Below are 21,357 nucleotides of genomic sequence, written 5' to 3'. Positions count from 1 at the left end.
TGTTTAAGGGAATCTGGTTTTCTTTGTATTTTGTAAATAAGTTTATTGTACTAAAATTCATTGTTAGGAAGTATTGTTTTAACTTTAATTCTTTCTTGTTGTAATTTCAAAACGTTTTACACAACAACAATCGTGAGATACTTGACTAACGTGAGTATGTGAAAAAAAGGTCATTTTTATCGATATGTGACAACTGATCTGATTAGCTTTCTGATGAGATATGATACCACGTCTGTTTGAAAACATAAAAATATCTTTCAAAAATCTAGAACCTCGTTCCCGACCCCCTAATATGTGACTGCAGCTATGTATAACTGACAACATCAAAAATCGTAGTCTACCAGTCTACCCAACCCAAATTCCGTAGCCCATTTTAACAGGGAAGCTGTCAAAATAAACTGGGAACGAAATGTGGGTCGCAAAAGGCAACGCTTACCCTGAACTTATTAGTCCAAACGATCAAGACCGAAATTCGGTCCTTGGTGAAAGGACGAAGAAAGTGTTGGATCGTATAACTAAACTAAAGATGTTACCGGACATTGGATACGGTAAATGTGCTGTCAGTACATATTGCGAAAACTTGGATACAAAAAAGTCTTTCAGTTGGTTGTAAATCTATTGTAATGTGGCGGTTTTGGCGGTCATTTCTCCTTAGCACTTTAGAATGGTCATCGTTTTTCTGGTTGATTACTGTATATTTCTCGAGACAGATAAAAAGACAAACGGAATAGTCTGTCATTATTATTAAGTACGTATACATGTCTCAAAAGCCTGGTGAAAGCCGCTGGGTCTCGTAGGAAGAAGGTGGCAATGAACCGGTCGCGCTGGAGAACATATGGAGAGGCCTATGTCCAGCAGTGGACAGCTATAGGCTGAGATGATGATGATCACATTATGTCCCTCTCGATTTTAATTTAAGGCTATTATAGATCTTTTAACCCTCTCTCTCTTCAAGAGTTTCAACTATAAACGGGTCGATAGAGTTCAGAATGCAAAAATCTCCGTCACAATTTGTTTCTCCACACCAGTGAATTCAGCAATCGAGGTTTGTACGTGTAAAATGAATTCAATATCAATATGTAGAGTCACGCCACCATCAATTTGTCAGCTGTATTTTTAATTATTTAAAAGCATTTTATTGCATGACCCACATTGTTCAATCACTAGCCAAAAAAACCGTTGCAATCCTTCAGTATATCTCTTCCAGCCCATATCACTTGCCACATTGAAAGCCGTTGAAAGGGCAACGTTTACACGTGTCGGTTTAACCTTTCCATAAATAAATTCAGTTACATTTTAGCACGTGTTTCAAACGATTTAGTGCCTACATTTTTCCTTAACGCAACCAGGTGGGTTTTATTTAGCATTGAACTATTGCTTTTATATGGGATTAGGCTATTCATGTTAAAGAAGTTGAGTTATTTTAAATTACTTGCTTAATATTTCAAACTAGCTGTTGCCAAGAACTCTTATATGACTTACCTATTGGCTCTGGAACATGGGCTCTCGATATGGTATTGAGAGAGACATCCGAGGAATCTGTCCTTCTTGGACTTCTCCAGTTCCAGCAGATCCAGTTGTTTGTTGTTGATGCAGTACTGTTCCCGAAATTCCTGACAAAAAAAAATACAATATCACATCAGATCGGTGATTATTCGGGTTTCTTGTCGTAAGTTATTTTGAATTGCAAGCCTTCAAGTTAAAAATCTTTATTTTCGTACAAAGCCTGATAAAAGAAAATGTCAATGCCACTTATATTTTCTTTAATCTATCCAAAAACGTAACTTTAAATACTTTAATTGTAATTGTTGTGTCAATTTTGCACTATCTTCACGAAAGAAAGATGGCAAAGGGGTAAGACATTTAATTTTAACTGAAACTTTGCAAAAAAATATATTTTTATAAGTAACTTCAACTCCACCAAAATCACTACTTAATGTAACTTCTAGGCTAAGTTGGAAGTTTAAAATCCCATTAGTTTCAAAGTTCTCTTGAGTAACATTTAGTCATGATAGTGTTAAGCAAGAATTTTGGGTTATGAAATTAATAGTCTTGTTTTAGATTAAGTTTTAAAGACGTACATAAAATTAATAGTGTTGGAGACGATAACACTCAGGATAAAACAAAATAATTTAAGTAACATGATACGAATTTAATAAAATAAAACATTTTGCTTCATCTGGGATCATGATCTGAAATGATTATGACAAATTATTTTACAAAACCTAAAGCCTAAATCATAGATCATGATTTACAGAGGAAGTCGTTTAAAAAAAAACATTGTGGTAATTTTTACTTCAACGATCAACATCGACAACAACCTATGAATAAAATGCTATCCATCAATTCGCATGTAGTTTGTCGTTGTCGAACCACCTTTTATCTAAATTTGTTTCACACATACAATATTCAATTATCCTATAAATTGGAACATTCAGGTATTTATTAAGCTGATACATTTTAAGCTGATAGATTGTTATTATATTGGTTTCAATTAAAAAAAATGTTTTGCTTAATAACACACAATTTATATCATCACCCATAGTAAGTTTATTAAGGCTTTTAAAATATGAAGCTGTAGTACATTTTTAATCAGGACCTTCATTTCCAATTACCAAATCCCAAGTTTAAATTTGAATCGTAAAAGAGAAAACATAAAGTTAAAAAAAAAGCTGTGCAGCAGTTATCTCATAGTATTCAGTCCACGCATTCGTAAAGAGGATGACGCAAGTTTTCTACACCTAACCAACTTTAGTTTCCATCGATGCATGCTTATAAATAAACCCATCTTTAATAAATAATAATAATAAATAAATACGGACAACATCACATACATTGTTCTGAACCCAAAGTAAGTTGCTAAAGCACTTGAGTTATGGAATTCAGATACAACGAATTTACCACAAACACCCAGACCCGAGATAATGTAGAAATGTGAATTTTTACATTGACCCGAACGGGGATCGAACCCGAGACCTCAGAGCTAGCGACACCTTGAAACCGGTGTGTACGCCACTCGACCATGGAGGTCGTCTTTAAAGCAAAGATAGTTCCTGCCAAGCAAAAATCATCTGGTATCAAAGGCTAATGTCTACTTACTAATGTCGATAATTGTATAAACGAGCTTAAGGACCTTGTTTACTGTTACCTGATTGAGAACCAAGCTGCATGTTGTGCTTGTATTACAAACATAACATTCCCTGTGTATCTAGCAAATAGAGATACTTAATCAAGCCGAGATTGGGGACATATTCACGTTATTCTGGCTCATGTCAATATGAAATACGGAGGGAATTGATACAGACATATTGTGTGAACGAGAGCTTGTATGGGCATTATCACTCGGTTTTCCGGTCATAAATTATCCTAACAGAAACGCTACCAGTTTATAGAGTTCATGGATAACTGGTAGAGCTAGGTTTCAGGAAAATCTGCTTGGTAATTGTGTGGTAAAGTCAATTCACTTTGTTCTTCTATAAGCCCAAATCTCTTGGTGATATTTAATTCTATTGTCCAAACTGAGACAAGTAAATTGAAGCTCCTTTATCTAGATAATTATAGCTCTTTTAAATACATACATTTAACATACGCACTGACCTACCTAGTACGGTTGTAGTTGATCACAAAGCTGTTACCTATATTTGGTATAAGAAATATAAAACGTAACAATATATTTTTTTTAAATATACAACTCCTAAAATGAAAATGATGAACTTCAAAAACTATAAAGTAGTTTAAGATTTTCAATCGTCTGGGCTAGAAAAATAGTTATTTTGTGTTTTTCTTATGGAAAAAAGTTTTTTTCGTTTTTCCTAACAAAACCCTTTTTGGAGTTCAATATTTTTCTAACCACCTCTAATTGGTATTTAAGAAGTAAAAGCTATTTTTTGCTCGTCAATTCCGAAGAAATTTTAATTAATGTTTTGCATTGTTTGTTTGGCTAGAGTCTAGCAAACAAACTAATAAATAACTAGTGAATAAGACTATTTACCCTAATGAAAATAAGTTTTTACGTTTTTATGTATTTTTTAAGACGGGGAGTCTTATTGGGTTACTTTTGCAACATAAGTCGCACACACTTCAACACTGCTGTGGCTGTGAAGAATTGATTTAAGTCAAACTTACACTGAGTTATCAAAAGGAAAACAAATACTCAGTATCGATAATAACGCATCTAGTTGGTTTGATTCAAACTATACAAACATTGCAATGACTCAAGAGTCAAACGGTTTGATGGTTTTATAAGTCCTCACCTGCTTAGAGTACATGGTGGTCTTGCTGGCTGGCCGCTCGTCGTTGGCCCTCTGGCTCTTTCTCCCCGCGTTTTCATCCTCTGACTCGTAGCCTTTGGCCGAATGTGCTATATCCGCCTGAGAACAAAGAATAATAAATTAAGTATCTTAAGTCTTAAAAAACTCTTTTAGTACATTCATGAATGTTCAATACTCATCAAATTTGGACCAAACATATCTTGAAGAAAATTCATTTCAATTCTATACAAACACCAGACGCCAATTATGAGATTAATTTAAAACAGTTTCAAAAACAAATAATTTGTCAAAATCAATTGACTTTTTCCGTCTTCACGCCAATGTCCAAAACCTAAATTTATGATACAATAAATATTAGCACGAAGACACCTAAACGAGAGCCTACACCAATAAAACCTTACCACTCTATCTCCTCCAACATTTCAATCACATCCTACCAAACAACGAACAACAGACACTAATCTTCAGCTAAAGTTTTATCGGCGTACTCTCAAACTACTACAGAACAGTATCTACCACCGCCTCTTAAAGACTGAGATAGCTAAAAGAGCGAGACACCGCTCTACATTTGTAGCATCATCTCGCTTCCACACAGCAATAGTTTTATTTCGAGTCGTGGTTACAGGCCTTCTGGAACAAATTACTAGTTCACTCCAGACATTTGCATTGCCGATACTATCTATTCGTTCCTACATTAATTGCATCCAAGTTTCAAAGAGACGACAGATTCTGACACTTTCTTTTGAATAAGATTTGTGAGAGATCTTTATAAGACTATTGGAAAAGTTTTGCCTTTCAAGAGTCTTACTACTTGGGTGTATTACAGTTTCTTTTCTTTTTCTTGTTTTGTAAGTGGGTAAGGGAATTTTAGGTAATGTGCATGAGCGAGAGAGAATCCTTGATGTGAAGATATAATATATTTCTTCGCTTAGCAACGTCATGCAATATGTTTAGTATGTAAGTAATGTGAAATGTCTTGTTCTAAAATGGGCAAATTTGTAATCTGAATGCGAAAAACGAACCCACGACGTTAACGGAATTACATATTACATAAATAAATAAATATACCTTATGAAACCTAACAGATTCCGCCCATAAGAAACCTAACGCGCATCTAACATACTGCACTGATATAATATTCCGCGGCTCCTAGATCGAGCTCTTTACACGACAGTAACTTGAACCAACCAATCTTTTTGCTTTTGCTCGCTCCCCACACACCATCAACAAAACGTGGTTAACTTGATCAAGAACAAAATAGTCCACATGCGTTTTGTGATATTTATTTAGGAGGTAATCTAACCTTCATGATTCTTATAGATCATCGTGACGCAGTTCTGCATTAACAGTCAATATGAGGCTAATAGCGGCTCGCACTTAATTAGTGTTTTAGATTTCAGCCATAAACAGTTTTCGTATTAACAAACCATGAGATTCATTATAATGTTATGCCTTAAATCATCTTAAAATGGTATATTCTTCAAAACAGTTCACTATCACATCCTATCAATAAACCATCTCAATATAAACCCTCATTAGTATAGATCCTTTTTAAATGAAGTCTATTTAAAATCAACTGAATATAAACATTCGCACTAACTAGACTGTAAACTTGTGGAAGCCAATTACGATGAGTATACAGTTTTGTTCAAAGACTGTTCAACGTGTACTTAGATGTGGGTTCCCGATGCACCTTGTCAGGAAACTTGTTCCTTGGTATTCGAACGTATCTATGCTCTAATATTGTAAAGCTGATGAATATGTTTGCTAAATATGGCTGATGAATATTTTCATCATTCGTCCTAGCCTTTTCCCAACTATGTTGAGGTTGGCTTCGTGTCTGATCGGATGCAGCTAAGTACCAGCATTTAACAAGGAGCGATTGCCTGGTTGACCTAATCAACCCTGTTACCTGGTCAACACATTTTCTCCAGATAGGGGTGATTGTCAGAATGTCCAGTTTAAAACTACCCGTAACTGATATAGTTTATTTTTACTATGGTAAAATAATTATATTTCCCTATTTTAATAAGGAATACCATTCATTTATGATTAAAATTAAACTAAAGTATTCACAAAGAGATATACTCAAAAGGTTTCAATAAAAATTAGATGAAAACAAAATAGTAATCTGTTTTATACACCATCGAGCACGGCGTATATAATTTCCTTCAAATTAAATCGTTTATAGAACGTTGAATCGAATTCCAGAGGGTCGGCAAAAAGCTTGCTTGAAGGGGAGACGGCAAAATTAAATATTGGAGGCGAACATTTATTTTCTTTTTCAACTTTTCCCTCGAAGCCTTCAAGAGGTTTTTTTATATCCGGACAAATAGAGCAAAGGGTCTCAAAGCAGCGTTTTCATTAAACGTTTCGAGTATTGTCAGCTAAATCATTTTGTGGGCTTGGGAAATGTTGTTTTATAGGGCAAAAAGACAACTAGATGGATTTACGTTAGTTAAACGTGAAGTCTAAAAACCTCTTTCTTGTAGGTATGTTTTTTATTCTAAAGCCGCTGCTCAAAAAAAAAAGCAGTGCAATCAGTGTTTTTGATTAGTACGTAATAAAAGTACTGACAATTAATTATTTGCTGGGTATAAAATCCGTGCAAACGTGTAATTAAACACCTTTTTATAATTCAAAATTGTTTTGGTATTGCAAATAAATCCAAATTAATATTATTAATAGAAATCAGTATACTCTATTTTAAAGAAGCAGTAAACGCCCTTGCTCTGTATCCGTAATACTTAGCGATTTTTGACATAGTTTATCCAAAAAAGCCGAGTTAAAAAAACTAAAAGGTTCACGTGTTCCTCCTTTCCAACTTAAGAATACTAAGTTAAAGTCAAAGATTACACAAAGAACAAACAAAGAGAAAGATCACAAGAACAAAGTCTGTTTAGCACTTAATACCGTCCAATAAAAACAACGGTTTGCTTAGTAATCTAGAAAGACACGATTAGTCTTAATGAGCACAACTCAAATGACTTTCCTAGGCTATTAGTGTTTCCATGCTAGTGTGAAAGTTCAAGAAATAATCGTAACGTTATTTAGAATTTAAATAAGTCTGGTTTAATTTCAAGCTTTTAGGTAATTAGTCTCTCTGTCTTTTTGTCTGTTGATCAAATCTTGCGAATTCGTTAAATCCAGTTTTACCATGAACTGAAATTTTGACAGAGCATTTACAGCGAGACAGTGTAATATTTTGTTTATTAACATGACATATGTAGAGCTGATCAGATGCTGGAGTTAGTACTTTAATTATACTTCTCTACTTTAAACACACACACAACGTCACATTTATCTAATATATAAAATTCCCGTGTCACGATGTTAGTTACCGTACTCCTCCGAAACGGCTTAACCGATTTTTACCAAATTTTATATGCGTATACAGTAGGTCGGAGAATAGAACAACATCTATTTTTCATACCCCTAAGTGTTAAGGGTTGCCCACACTAAAAAAAAATATTATATTTTTTGGACTAAATTGTTTGTTTTTTTTTTATAATGTGGCATTAAAAATACATACAACTAGAAAAAAAAATCGGCAAAACAACGTTTGTTGGGTCAGCTAGTATATATATATATATATAAATACAAATGCATATACTTTTACCTAGTACAAATCCGTCTTTCTGTTAAAAAACACTGCTGAGAACTTCAGAGTTTCGTAATCCTAACATCAAGGAACTCAAAAGAAAATAAAGTTCAAAAGAAACTGATCTATCAGAGAAATTAAAGTAAGTAGTTGAAAAAACTTCATCTTTAAAGAAACTTGTGAAAAGATGGCACAAAAACTCAAGGGCGAGTGTCGAGTTTAATTTAATTACTCTTATTGAAATACGCCTGAACAAAAACGAAGAGTCAAGGGTAGAACTCTAAATGGCTAAGAGATCTAGTCGAGACTTGCTGTTTTTCTGACGTGACCCCCGATCATCTTTACGGAATAAAAACTAGGTTCTGGGAATATTTCAAGAACAAAAAATCGTAGGTACCGTTTCCCAAATTTAATTTGCTGAACATTTAGAACATTCAGACTTGATGGTTCATGGATTTCGACAAAGTTTAATCATTAAACTAGGTGTTTTTAAGATAAAACTTACAATCAATGAGAATTACCTATTTCTTGGGATACTATTTAGTTAACCCACATTTTTTTTTAAACTGGACTAAGGACTGTCCACCAGACAGCAACAAAAATCTTGTCCATTCAATAACACCAACACAAATGTTTTCCTCTCTCAACTGAAATGTAAATTTTCAGTAATTTATTTAAAAGCGCTCAAAGGTATTTTACGCCTCGTGATGTTTACTTTCTGCCTATTTTGGTTGTTTTTACTCAAACTTTGTGTTAAAATAATTGGGCAATTACAATGAGCTGACGCGAAAATATAATATATTATACAAAACATTTTCAGTAAAAACGCGGTATCTAAAATTTTAGTGAACTACCAACCAGTGGGCAATCGTGGTGATCAATGCTCGAACCTCCCCTTTGCGGGAAGAGGTCTATGCCCAGCAGTGGGACATTTGTAGCCTGGTATTATAAATACTCGTTAAGATATATTTTTTATTAATTCCTGCTGGCTGGAGTTTCCCAAGCATTCCAAGCACAAGACACCCAGATTCAGAACAATCATTCGTTGATTACGCTTACACGTCGCTGTATTGGTACTCATGACACGTACACGCACAGTGACTTTGAGTGAGTTTCCTATACCACTCGGCTATGCGTGGAGTCAACATTGGATATCAGAGGATCGGGTCCCTCCATGACGAATCTTGTTTTAACATGAGCTGATATGTACCACGTACTAGTTTAACGCAGAAAAAGAGATATGCTTTTTTCTTCTTGCTTTGCGTAACTGATATATGAAGGTAAAATTTTTCATATTAAAATCGCTAATAAAACCTCCATTCATTATATGCAATGTCCGGTAAACCGATATATGTACGTCTTAATATAAACTAAACAGATTTGAATGATTGACTATCCGTGGAGGATTGATCTATGTTTATGTTATGATGACGGACTTATCGGATTAAGCTGAGATTACCAACTGAATCAACATCACTTATAATGTAAATTCTAGACATATTGGATGCCAGACTAATAAATAAGATACAAATTGTAGTCTTTTTCTTAATACTATTATACTTATACAATTTTTTTTCGTTTGGGTTTAACGGTTGCACATTTCATTGTATTAGTATTTTCCACATAATATAAAAAGTTAAACAATAATAATACTTAAAATTACACCTTCCTTTTGGAGTGAGAAAAAGGGAGTGTCAGAATTATACTGACTTAAAACCGTGGTATTTTGTCTTTATGTACCGAGGCCGTGCTAACATTTTTGCATAATTTTCCTATTCCGACAGGCCCAATTAGCTTTCCTGAGTTTGCTAATATATCTTCAACGCACGTGTGGAACTCTAACGCGCCGTCCGGCATGATTCTGGTCCTGATCTTAAGGTCGGCTAAGCTGTGTGCATCCTAAACATGATTCTCCTATTGATCACTCCAAGAAGACAACATTTCTCGTCTACACTTTCCACTACTTTCCTTTGGAACGTGGATTGTTAAGGCAATGACTTTGATCCTGGAATATGTCAAACTCACTCCGATCACAACAACGCCATGTGGGTCTACCACCGCCTCTTAAAGTAAGACCGATGTTCTCTCTCCTATCTTTGTCCTTGCTGGGAATAGAGAATATTTTCTTTTCAAAACGAAACGAATAATATCCTTGTGTCGCGGGGGGTGTCATAAGCATACAATTCCTATGCACAAAGACACCCATCACCTGGTCATGCTCAAACTTTTCCCCTTACTCTTCAAGTAAAGGTGACTATATCCTTCACCAAACATATTTCCGTACAATGTTCTCAAACTATGTCAAAACATTTGAATATACCGCATATTCGTCGACAAAACTTGAGTAAAACTAAGCACAACTGAAATACCTTTGAATAATGTAGGCATCGGTGTTTCTAATTCATGTTTCGGAGTAACAACAAACTACAATGTATTCTGTCATGACGATTCATGAAACTTGAGACTTGTGAAATGCAAGGTGTTTATTTCAAAGTGCTATTTTGGTGTGGCAAATACTATGCGATTTTAAAGATATTTAAAGCAATGTAAGTTGGAGTTTCGGAAAAGACCGGCGTAAGATACTAAATGATTTTTTTTATATAACAGTCTATAAGGATAAACCTTCTGCCTTGTAGAGAAGGATACCCTTTTGAGGAGCATTTTGAATACCCTGAAGTTCCTGTCTTTCCGCAAGCATACAAGTCCATTGAAATCATGACATTAAATAATCAATCAATCAATCGCGGTCCACTGCTGAACATAGGCCTCTAATAAGTTGCCTGATCCTCCACCTTCCGTATCAAGTGAGAGCCAGCTAAGTAGACACAATAATCACAGAATATTACTGCTAATGTACATTTAAATTTCTGCTTTCAAGACGTGAAACGTTTTGTTACGTGCTACATGCTACGCTAAATGCATTGCAGAATTTAATTTGATTAATTTCCCTAATTTGTATATTGCGAACGGAATTTTGGTATTATCCCTATGTGCAGCTGCCTAATGCTCGTCACCAGATAAGCCATCACGTAGGCTTTAGTATTCACCTGTCATATGATGAAACCATAGTGGGATTGTAGCTATTCACGCGGAGTAATGCAAGTGTTAGCTTGTGATTATGTATTTGAGGTAATGACGTCGTGTATTAGAACATTTTCCATTGAAAGTTGCAAGTGTTTGCTTTTGTATAGTTAAGCGAATGTTTTTGAGTAAAATCACATTTTTTTTTCTTTTGTAGTGTCTTGGCTATTGTGCCAAAAGTTTTCCAAGTTCAGATACGACCATTTTAAGATGTATTTTTTTTTAATATATGCTGCAAATGATTACTTTTGCTGTAATTACATCTTTCAAAACGGTACCTAGCCTATTAATATCATGTTTTCCTGAAAGCTTATCTACTAATATTCCTTAAATATCCCTTTCAGTATCAATTTTAATAAACCATTCTTCCGTAGATTTAATACGGCAATCATTTACCCGGCTCAAGAGGGCAGATTAGAAGGGCCTCTTAATCTCCTTAAATTTGTACAAGCACCGAATTAAAGGAGAAAATTATACAATTTTGTTTTGTTTTTAGTCGTTTATGAGGTGTAAATTAAAGAAAAAGAAGTTTTGTTACGTCTTAAGCTATAAAGATCACGTGGCAGTACTAAGATACCTATGTTTAGGATATCCCAATATATTTTTGACATAATAAACTGCGGAAAAAGCCAAGTTCTTATTTACCGCACTAAAAAAGGTTATTCTTTATATAATGAAATGTATCAAATGGGTAAGTTTTTACAATAGAGTTTTTGAGTAGGCGCAAGTAAAAATATGCCTTAAGCTTGATATTCTGATCAAAAAAGTATGTAATTGCAAACCATATGCGCCGGGAGATTGAAAACTTTTTTTATCAAGGTAGTAAAATAAAAATGGAATAATAGTGGTACTCTCATTTTCGTCTAAACTCGATTGTATCTTTTATACAATTAATGCACACATTTAAGAAGATACAACATAGGTTTGTGACACTTCATAGTTATGCGAAACTTGGTCAATTGTAAAAAATCTTTTTTGTGTTTTACTTTATATGATAGTTGAAAACTGTTTGTTGCTATTATACTTAAATAAAGGGAAATTTAAAACCTTTTATAAGTATTATTTTAAACAAAGAAACCTTTCAATAAACTTGGCGACATAAAACTCTGAATTACTGTTTCAGGAGTTGCCAACAGTTTTTAAAATCGAACACTAGTGTTGGAACTATTTTCAAACTTAAAACTTATGAAACTTTCCTTGTTCTTAGGAAGTCTCAGCAAGAGAATGCTTTTAGCATCTTCATCCATGAATAAATTGTTAAATCATTAATTATGTTTCGATGCAAATTCACTTTGCTTTGTTTCAGGTTCAAAAAAGGTTTGAAAAATTACTTTTTGGTCTTACCAAGTAACGTTTTACTTGGGAAGAACATAAGTCAAAATTCAATTTTATAAATTGGACTTTAGGTATATGAAAATAGTGTTCACGATTTATTTAATGGTAGCAATAGAACCAAAGGTTTTTAACCCCTGGTAAAATAAAAAGAACTTCTATAAAAAGCAGCAAAAGAAATTAAAAATTAATTTACATTTTTAATTTTAAGATATAAAGCGTGTAACGTTAATAATTTTAATAAAGGACTTTGTTCACAACTTCATTACAGAAGGTAATTAATGAAAGATTTTGCAAGGCTAAACTGTGAGTGCTCCGTTTATAATTAAATATAAAATAACTTGGATGTACTCGGTAATATTTTATGATGAAGAAAATATAAAAGTAAATATCTTTAAATATGAAAATAGAGATCCATTAAAAAAATATGTATTAAAAGTAATGTGCAATAAAAAGTGGGCTTACCTAGCCAATTTGCACTTACAGATATTAATTTATCAAATGTAATTGCAAAATTAACGTCTCTGACAGAAATACTAATTGAAATATAGAATGGAAGTGCCATTAAACCAAGACTTAAACAAAATTTAATTTAAATGCAAATCTAAATTATACTTTCCTCCATTTATATTTAATTTAAATGTACAAATAAATTAATTAAGATTCTCTGGCAGCGGTAGTTTACAAAACTAACAAGAAGTACTAAAATATTGTGGACAAAGCTTTGTCAAATAAGAAATTTTATGCTCTTGCATTTAATAAATTAAGTAATTAAATTAATTTGTACATTTCTTGAAAATTCAAATACATTTTACGAAAAAGGATAAATCTTTTTTAAATGGCTTCTTAAATGCAATTAATTTCTGTTGGTGCCATAAACCGGTTGGTTAGTTACAAGATAATAATATATCTATCTACTTATTTCGTTTATGACAATGTCAGTCAGTTAACGTAAAGGAAATCTTGAAACAAATAAGTATTGAGCAATATGCTATTTTTCTATGAATTAATCAAAAAAACTTAATAATCGAAGTTGTAGTAAATATCACTCTTGCATAGAGTGTAACAAAGGTTGTATTTCTACATATATATCTAAACTGCATTCTAACCCCAAACCCCCATATTTGGTTAACTAGAACTGTACTTAGTTTCCTTAAATTTGCCGTACCGTCCAATATTACTTGAACGTTAGCAACCGTCGTGTTAATTGCACAAGTTTTGATTAGACCAAAATACTTGTCCGGGCAGCTGCAAACAGTTTCCCTAGAAAACTAGTTGCCACCTGTGATTTAATTAGTCTTTGTACCAGGAAACACAAATTTTAGTTATATGCTGGACTATAATATTGCAGGACTTATTTGTGATACACATAATTTGCCTTTCAAATGCCTATTCAATATAGAAATAAGGTTTTGCAATTCTGAAAATCATTTTGCCAATGTAGGATAGGATACATAACTTTTTGGATTCCGTACCCAAAAGATTTAGCGGAATGCTGTCCATGCTGTCCAGTCTCATGAACCATAGTAGCTAAAAAGTAATTTTTTTAAAGCTTACGTATTTCTGCTGCTATGACAAAAATACTAAGAAGAAAAAACGAGGTTAAGCTAAGCCTAGTCACCTTACCAATTTGTTTATCTGTAGCACGGTATCAGTGTCATAAGTACGATTCACTTTACCGGTTGTCTCTGATTTCACCTTAAAAACGTTTGAACAATATTTGAGAATAGCTGTTGCCCGCGACTTCGTCCCCGTGGGTAGAAGATATAATGTATGATTTATACCTGCCCTGTTTTTTTCACATTTTCCATTGTATCTTCGCTCCTATTAGTCGCAGCGTGATGGTTTATAGCCTAAAGCCTTCCTCGATGAATGGTCAATTCAACACAAAAAAAAATCAATTTGGATCCGTAGTTCCTGAGACTAGCGCGTTCAAACAAACTAACTCTTCAGCTTTATATATTAGTATAGATTAGCGTAAACCCTTATGCACAGATAGACAACTAACTTCATCAAATTATGTTATTTTTTAGTATTTTTCCAAAAAATATTTCACCCTGAGTTTTAATTATTTTTATGTATGAATTATTTTATACCTATCTATAATGGTCAATGTTGTGGTACAGAAAAAGTAGTGACAAAACAGTCGTTACATGTTACACACATCTACTTAATATGCATTGCAGAACTTAGAATAGAAATTAGTTCGGTAAAGCGCAACGTTGCGCGGAAGAGCTTAGCGTATCGCTTAGACGCCATATCGCAGTCAGATGTGTGCCATGCGCAATGGTAATGCCCCGTGTCATTGCAATTGGTTAGAGTGCCAGCAACACCCGTTTCCTATTGGATAACAACTGTTTTCTCCATTTAAAATCTGCGTTGCCATTGGCGCGGCAGTGTGAAAACAATTGAAGAATGCTATTGTTTTTTATTTTGTAGGCAAAAAGTCGTGAAAAAATAAAAAGCTAAAATGAAACTGAATAATAATCGGTCTGAAAGTTCATAGGTTCGTTTGTTTGTTTGTATCTCTGATCTCAAGAACTGTTAGGCCGACTTAAAATCATAGTAATCTAATTAAGTGTTAAATAGGATGTGTTAATATCAACAGAGCAGTAAATATTAATCCGATATTAAACATTTTTTACCATTATTCCATAACCACGCGGGCAAAAGCTATGGAGACTTGATAGATTTTTCTAGGCGTTTAAAATGTAAAATATCTTAAAAAAAAATTTAATTCATAATCTGTTGAAACACAATTATTTTTCAAAGACAACTGAAATCCCAAACTCAACTTAATTCCAAGTCCAAAATATATAGAATGTAACTGCTCAGCTACGAAAACTCATTCAACAAAAACGACTTTCCCATTCGTAACTACATAATATCATTTCCTATTTAAAATGTAAGCAGCAATAAATAAATATTATTCTCTTTAATTCTCCCGAGATTCTGCCTCTCACCGCATTTAAATTTGTATCGCTAAGTTTTTAAAGTAGATTTGAAATTTAAATGGAATCGTCGTAATAGCAATAGGGATTGCAATGTGGGATTGTAATAGCAAGAATACGGTTTATTGTGTTATTCTATACTTCACAAGTATACACGTTTGTAGCGTTTGCTATGGATTATAATAAGATGTGCTTTTGAGATATTGATTGTATGGTTTCTATCAGATAGCGGTTTTTTTTAATGGTCACCGAAATTACACTTCTTTAGGCAAAATACTTCAACTTGTGGAAAAATGAAGGTCGAGCCCGACTTCTTCACCTCATATTGGTCTTAGAAGAAGGGATAGAGGAGGGTAGTGCTCTTATATGACAGACAAACTAAACAGAAATCGAGCGAAAAAACTATTTCCACTTTTTTCCCAGATTATACCTACGTAAAAGACATTTTACCAAATTCTGCGATAGTGTGTCCAAACATTGTATAAGCTACACAATTAAACTCAGAAATACAACTCAACCTCACACATACCAAATGAAAAATAAAACGGTTTCCCAAAAACCTGGATGTCCCAAAAAATATTATCAAGTAACATTTATTTAAACCTGAGGCCAAATGAAAACTGGTTCAAGTTATAAGAGAAAGCGTTTCAATATTCATTAGGGAACAAAGGAAGGGATCTTTTTAAGAATGCACGGATTTGTAATGAAGACGAGGAGCTAATTACAGATCAGACGAATGAGATAAAAGTAATTTGACATCGGATAGATGAAGAAAGCTCCCATGCTTTGTAAGTGATCTTTACTTTTAAGAGTCTTCAGTGGTTCTATTTCTTCCAATTTCAGTCAGTAGTCAACTTCATCAAAATTGTATGTATTTATTTACGAAGGCACTGTTATAGACCATATTATACGGTGTTGAAAATCATCATGAATGAAACCTGGATCCAGTATCTTTGACACTGCCATTGCGAAGTCGCATTGATCTATCGTGGTGAAAAGAGGCCTGTTTATAGCACAGCATATTTATTTTATATCATCTCCCAAGTAAATCGACTTTTAGATTTATAAAAAAGCATATTTACCCACTAATCCCTTAGAAAGAATTTTTTTTAGTTTTATGAAAATACAAAATTTCCATAATTCCTTATTTTCTCTCCACGTTGTTCTATTTCACATTTACATCATCATTTAGGTCATATTTTGAAATGTTGTGATATAAATTATATGCATCGTACTTTCCTAGAATTAATATAGAAATTAGACACGTGACGGGAGCGACTAATTTAATGTCATTTTCTCACAAATGAACTTTTAACCTTAAGTTCCTGGAAATTGTCATGTGTCTTGGTTCTGCTTAAAATCTGGGAGATATTAAATAATTGACAACATTTCCAGCTCTGATGAAAACTCTAACTATTGATAGACATGGTGAACAAGACAAAGATGGAGAAAGAGAGCGGAGTAGTTCCGTCAGTTTTAGGGATAGTGTTGATTTATAACATTGAGTAGGTACCTAACATTGCCATTCTTTGTAGGGTCGAATTTCTGGCCATAGTTTTAGAATCATAATTTTTATCAGACGTCTTCGCAGGCATATAGGGAGGTCGACGCGGACCCATCGCGATCAGTTACCGTCAACGATAATTGGTATATTTTCATAATTTTTCTGTCATGAATGAATAGTTTTAATAAACTTGTCTATGTCGTTTGGATGATACCAGTACGAGTACATAATATGTACATTCTATTTCATGTTCACAAAGTTGCATATTTATTTTTGTAATCACTTTTAATTTGTTACAGTTTATAGACACCATTTGTTAATGTATCAGAGCTGTAAATGTATCAGACTGTAAATGTATCAGAACATTGCTTGTTAAAATAATTGTTGCAGGTACCAGTATCTATCTCGTTAAAGCACACTTAAACTCGATCGTCATATTAACAATGAGAACCAAATTATTGGAATTCTACGGGTCTATGTTCAAAAGCAATTTCAAATCAAAGCAAGCTTGTATTCGAATGTTGATCAATCGTATTTCGTTACTTTGTTAGATACAGTATCATCAGACTATGTAATTTCAAGTGACATAAAGTCATTTCTACCTACCATCTTTCAAAAATGTATACCTAAGTGATATAGCAGATAGTCGTAAAAAGTAACCAGTTTTTCTCCATCCAAACGTTTAACGCCCCTGGCGAGCTTTCATTGTGTTTTAACGAGAGTTGTGCGTTCATTAGTAAGTGCTAGCTTAGTTCCTTTATCTATGACAACAATGGGATCTTTTTTGTTAGGATGACTTGAGCCCTTCCTGCGTGCGTCATTACTGTGATACAAAACTCTCGAACTTGATGAATGGTTGAATTTTTATTTTGGAAATACTGCTTTTAGAGAGCAAGACCTTTATGCATCACCGTCTTCCAGATAGGGCATTTATTTAGTATATACCACTGTTTTTTTTTTAGTTCATTGGAACGATTGGTATTCATATGTCAGAGAAATTTGATGAAACACTTTAGTTCGATAGGTAAAAGGGGTGCGAAGCTCAAAACAGCGATAGAAAAATTTAAGCTTATAGCCAGTGGGTGATTCCAGGCTAAAATAATAATCTTGAAGGGCTAAAAACTATCTGCTAAATGGGTAATGGCAAAAAATATTTCCCCGCAGTTATTGTTCTCTTGTACCAAAACCAAGGACAGACACCTGGCGTCTTAAAACAAAGGGTTTCTCTTTATGATCCAGACGGAATTTCATTACGAGAAAATCGCGTTTTAAATGAGTTTTAGTAATAGCATGATAAAGAAAACAAGACTGATGAAATTGGGTAAGCAATTGTTTCAGAAGTAAATTTTCCTGCCTGCTTTTATTACAAGGCCCGAGGAAGTCAAAAATATTTGCGATATCCATATGAACCTCTATGGTTTTATATTTTTTATGAAATATGTAAGATTAATTTAGCAGAATATAAAAACGGATCAGAATGCCAATGTAAGCACGTAAAAACCAGGAAATACGACTATTTTTTATTGCAAGCAAAGGTTGAAACTTCTTTTATTAAATTATTTTTTACTCAGAAAATTCAAAAATCCATTAGAAATTATATAACTCCCATCTATTTTTTTTAATTTTGTGACCGTAAGATTAAAAAAGTCGTAACTCTCCCCCAAAAGTAACGCATGAAGATAAGAAACTAATATTAAGGCGTCGTAGTTGAGACAAACTTGATAATCAAGTAGTTGGCAACTTGACAAACTGCACTTGTTGTTCGTCCAACTTGTTACTTACTAACAATGATAATTTTCCCCGTGTTCCCACGTAAACGACTCAGGAACTAGCTAATTACATTTTAGTTTGTGTTTATTTTGGGTTTTGGGGTTGAATATACCATGAGATTCGATAGTTTTTTTTTTTATTATTCAGTTACAATTAATGATTGTCGTAATCATTAATTGTAACTGAATAATAAAAAAAAACTCTTTTCACGCTATGCTTTTATCCTACTACTATTATAAAGGCGAAAGTTTGTAAGTATGGATGTATGAATGTTTGTTACTCTTTCACGTAAAAACTACCGAATGGATTTGAATAAATCTTTACCACAATATAGCTTATACATGAGAATAACACATAGGCTACAATTTTTGAGGTTTCTAATGTGAGGTCGTAAAAAAAACACATTTTTTGCGCTTACATTGCAGACGCTGACTGAATCCTACAAGATAGATAGAAGACAGGTATAAATTATAACTTATATCTTCTAAACAGCTAGTTCATCATAATTAAAAATCAAAAGTTTTTTATATCAAATAGGCCGTTTTCCAGGATCTTTTAAAATGTTACAGCAGTGACTCTAGTTGCTGTTATTGTGATTTGTTGACACTCTATAATACATTTCTTATATCGTTCAATCTTCTGTTTGCTAACCACATAATCAGATCTTGAGTTTGGTCTCAAATCAGTCATCCTATCAGAAATTAACCAACATAATAATCTATGATATTTTAACCAATACAACTTCCATCCAAGATTTAGAAGCCCCTGAAATACGGATGATCTTAAACGTGCCAAATATTAACAATACAGCTCGGGTTCCGATCCACGATAGATCTTATTGTGAGGAGTATAATAGGTATTGTTTAGCAATTACTTTCGTGTCGGTAACGGTTACAGCCTCTGGTGACATGATCTCGTTAAGATTGTGGCTGAGTTGTTTTGAGCTGTATTTATGAGAAGCTGAAGTTCAATTTTGTTCACGTTTTAAGCTTCAACTTCACTGCATTTCTTTTCTTGTTTGTTTGTTTGTCGTTCCGGTTGGATTTTTGCAACTGAATTTTTAGACACTTCCCGATAAGCTAGCAGACTGAAATTTTCAGGGTAGCTCCAAAATCGATGATAATGTAATTTACAACTATTAAAACGGCTGCACAGATTATGAAAAAAAAAGAATAGTGTGACATTTAAAATTGTCTTCAGATCTAAAAGTAATATTTATACTTCTTGTGTGCCCATTCCGCTGTTGGCCAGTAATACAACTGAATCAGAAAACCAAATTGCATCGTAGAGTTTGATTTCATTGTGATTAAAGTGAGCTGTATTTCTCATCATAAAAATATGCAATACGAAGAAATCTCGAAAAATATATCTGCGTTTTTCGTTCTTTTAAAATATTAAACAATAAATTCATTATATAACAACAAATATTAAAACCAACCAATACCCCAAATATTGATACATACTCATCCCATTTTGCAAGACATCTCAATTAACAAATTGCCTCTGTTCCATCTCATCATATACCAACAAACAATATAATATACGATCTGGGTTAAAAGTACAATTAACTGCTCTATAAAAAGTTATAGGGTAATATAAAAACGATCTTTTAATTGGTTCGCAAAAATGTTCCAATTACTGAAAGCCTTCGTTCGGTTTTTTGATATTCCCTTTTGTTGGTCTTAGAATGATTTTCTTTTCTTTTTAATAAGATTTTTCCTTTTCATTGAAAATGCGTTTGACTGAGCTAATAAAATTTTGCTTTGTAGCCAAAATCTGAAAGCTTGTATCAATTACTTTTAACTAAGTTTTTCTTTTGCCTGGCTTTCATAAATTCTATTCTACGCACTAACTTTATTTTACAAGGAATTATTTCTTATTTTATCTAATTTCCATTTCACTGGGCAAAAGTGTACTTCATCCATTCTAAGAATAGCTTCTCATGAAATCCCAATTATACCTAAATCATCCCTCCATTGAACTACAACATCTTTCAATAGATCACAGTCTACCACACTCAATATATTAACGTTGTCATGATTGTATACGGTATACTGATTGTTAGTGTTGCCAATCGATAGTCGACTATCGATGATTAATCGTAAGACTGTCAATCGGCCAAACGATTGTATCGATACTATCGCTAGCACAGAACAATCGATATAACTGAACTCATTCGACAGTATTGCCTTGTTTTGTATTATCGATACTATCAATAGGGTACATGAATTGCGATGTAAACTATCAATTGTTTTAAAATTGATAGTTCGGCAATAAATAAATAAATACATCATGACATCATGCGTTCTGAACCCAAAGTAAGATGCTAAAGCACTTGTGTTATGGAATTCAGATATAATGGAGGTACTCATTCGACAGTATTGTCTTGTTTTGTATTATCGAAACTATCGATAGGGTACATGATTTGCGATGTAAACTAACGATTGTTTTAATATCGATAGTTCGCAACACTACTGATTGTAGTTAAATGGCAAATCATGTTAACCTATTTGCGGGTAGAACTCAATAATGATTTGTATCAAAGCGATTCTGATTTAGCACCACAACTAATACGGTTTGAGTTGGCAATCGGGATGTGTTTGCGATGATACGTACTGTCTGCAACATAAGTTGTTAATAAGTCGTGTAATAGTTGTTAATAAATAGCTCTGAACCCAGTACGGACGGTGAGAATAATCAGCGAAACGCCATTTTTTTTGTAACAGGTAGAAAAATAAGTAAACTTATAACTAAATGACAAAATACCAAAAAAGGTAAGTCTTAACAAAAACCTTTATGACTATCAATAATTTTTGCTTTACCGAAGACTGGACTCGAAATGATGTA

The 21,357-nt window shown here is 33.4% G+C and overlaps 1 protein-coding gene across 1 annotated transcript in view; it reads right to left on the bottom strand.

Moving 5' to 3' along the window:
* The window catches only part of LOC113500251, a 124,244-nt gene that overhangs the window by 30,582 nt on the left and 72,305 nt on the right, over positions 1-21,357 (bottom strand). Inside the window, 2 exon segments of the mRNA XM_026880960.1 lie at positions 1,483-1,613; positions 4,254-4,370. Coding sequence (XP_026736761.1) covers positions 1,483-1,613; positions 4,254-4,268 — 146 coding nt within the window. The 5' untranslated portion in view covers positions 4,269-4,370.

The sequence above is a fragment of the Trichoplusia ni genome, chromosome 1, assembly GCF_003590095.1.
Source record: "Trichoplusia ni isolate ovarian cell line Hi5 chromosome 1, tn1, whole genome shotgun sequence".
Classification (NCBI taxonomy): Eukaryota; Metazoa; Arthropoda; class Insecta; order Lepidoptera; family Noctuidae; genus Trichoplusia; species Trichoplusia ni.
Note: the sequence above shows the minus strand (reverse complement) of the source record. Positions and strands in the feature narration are given on the sequence as shown.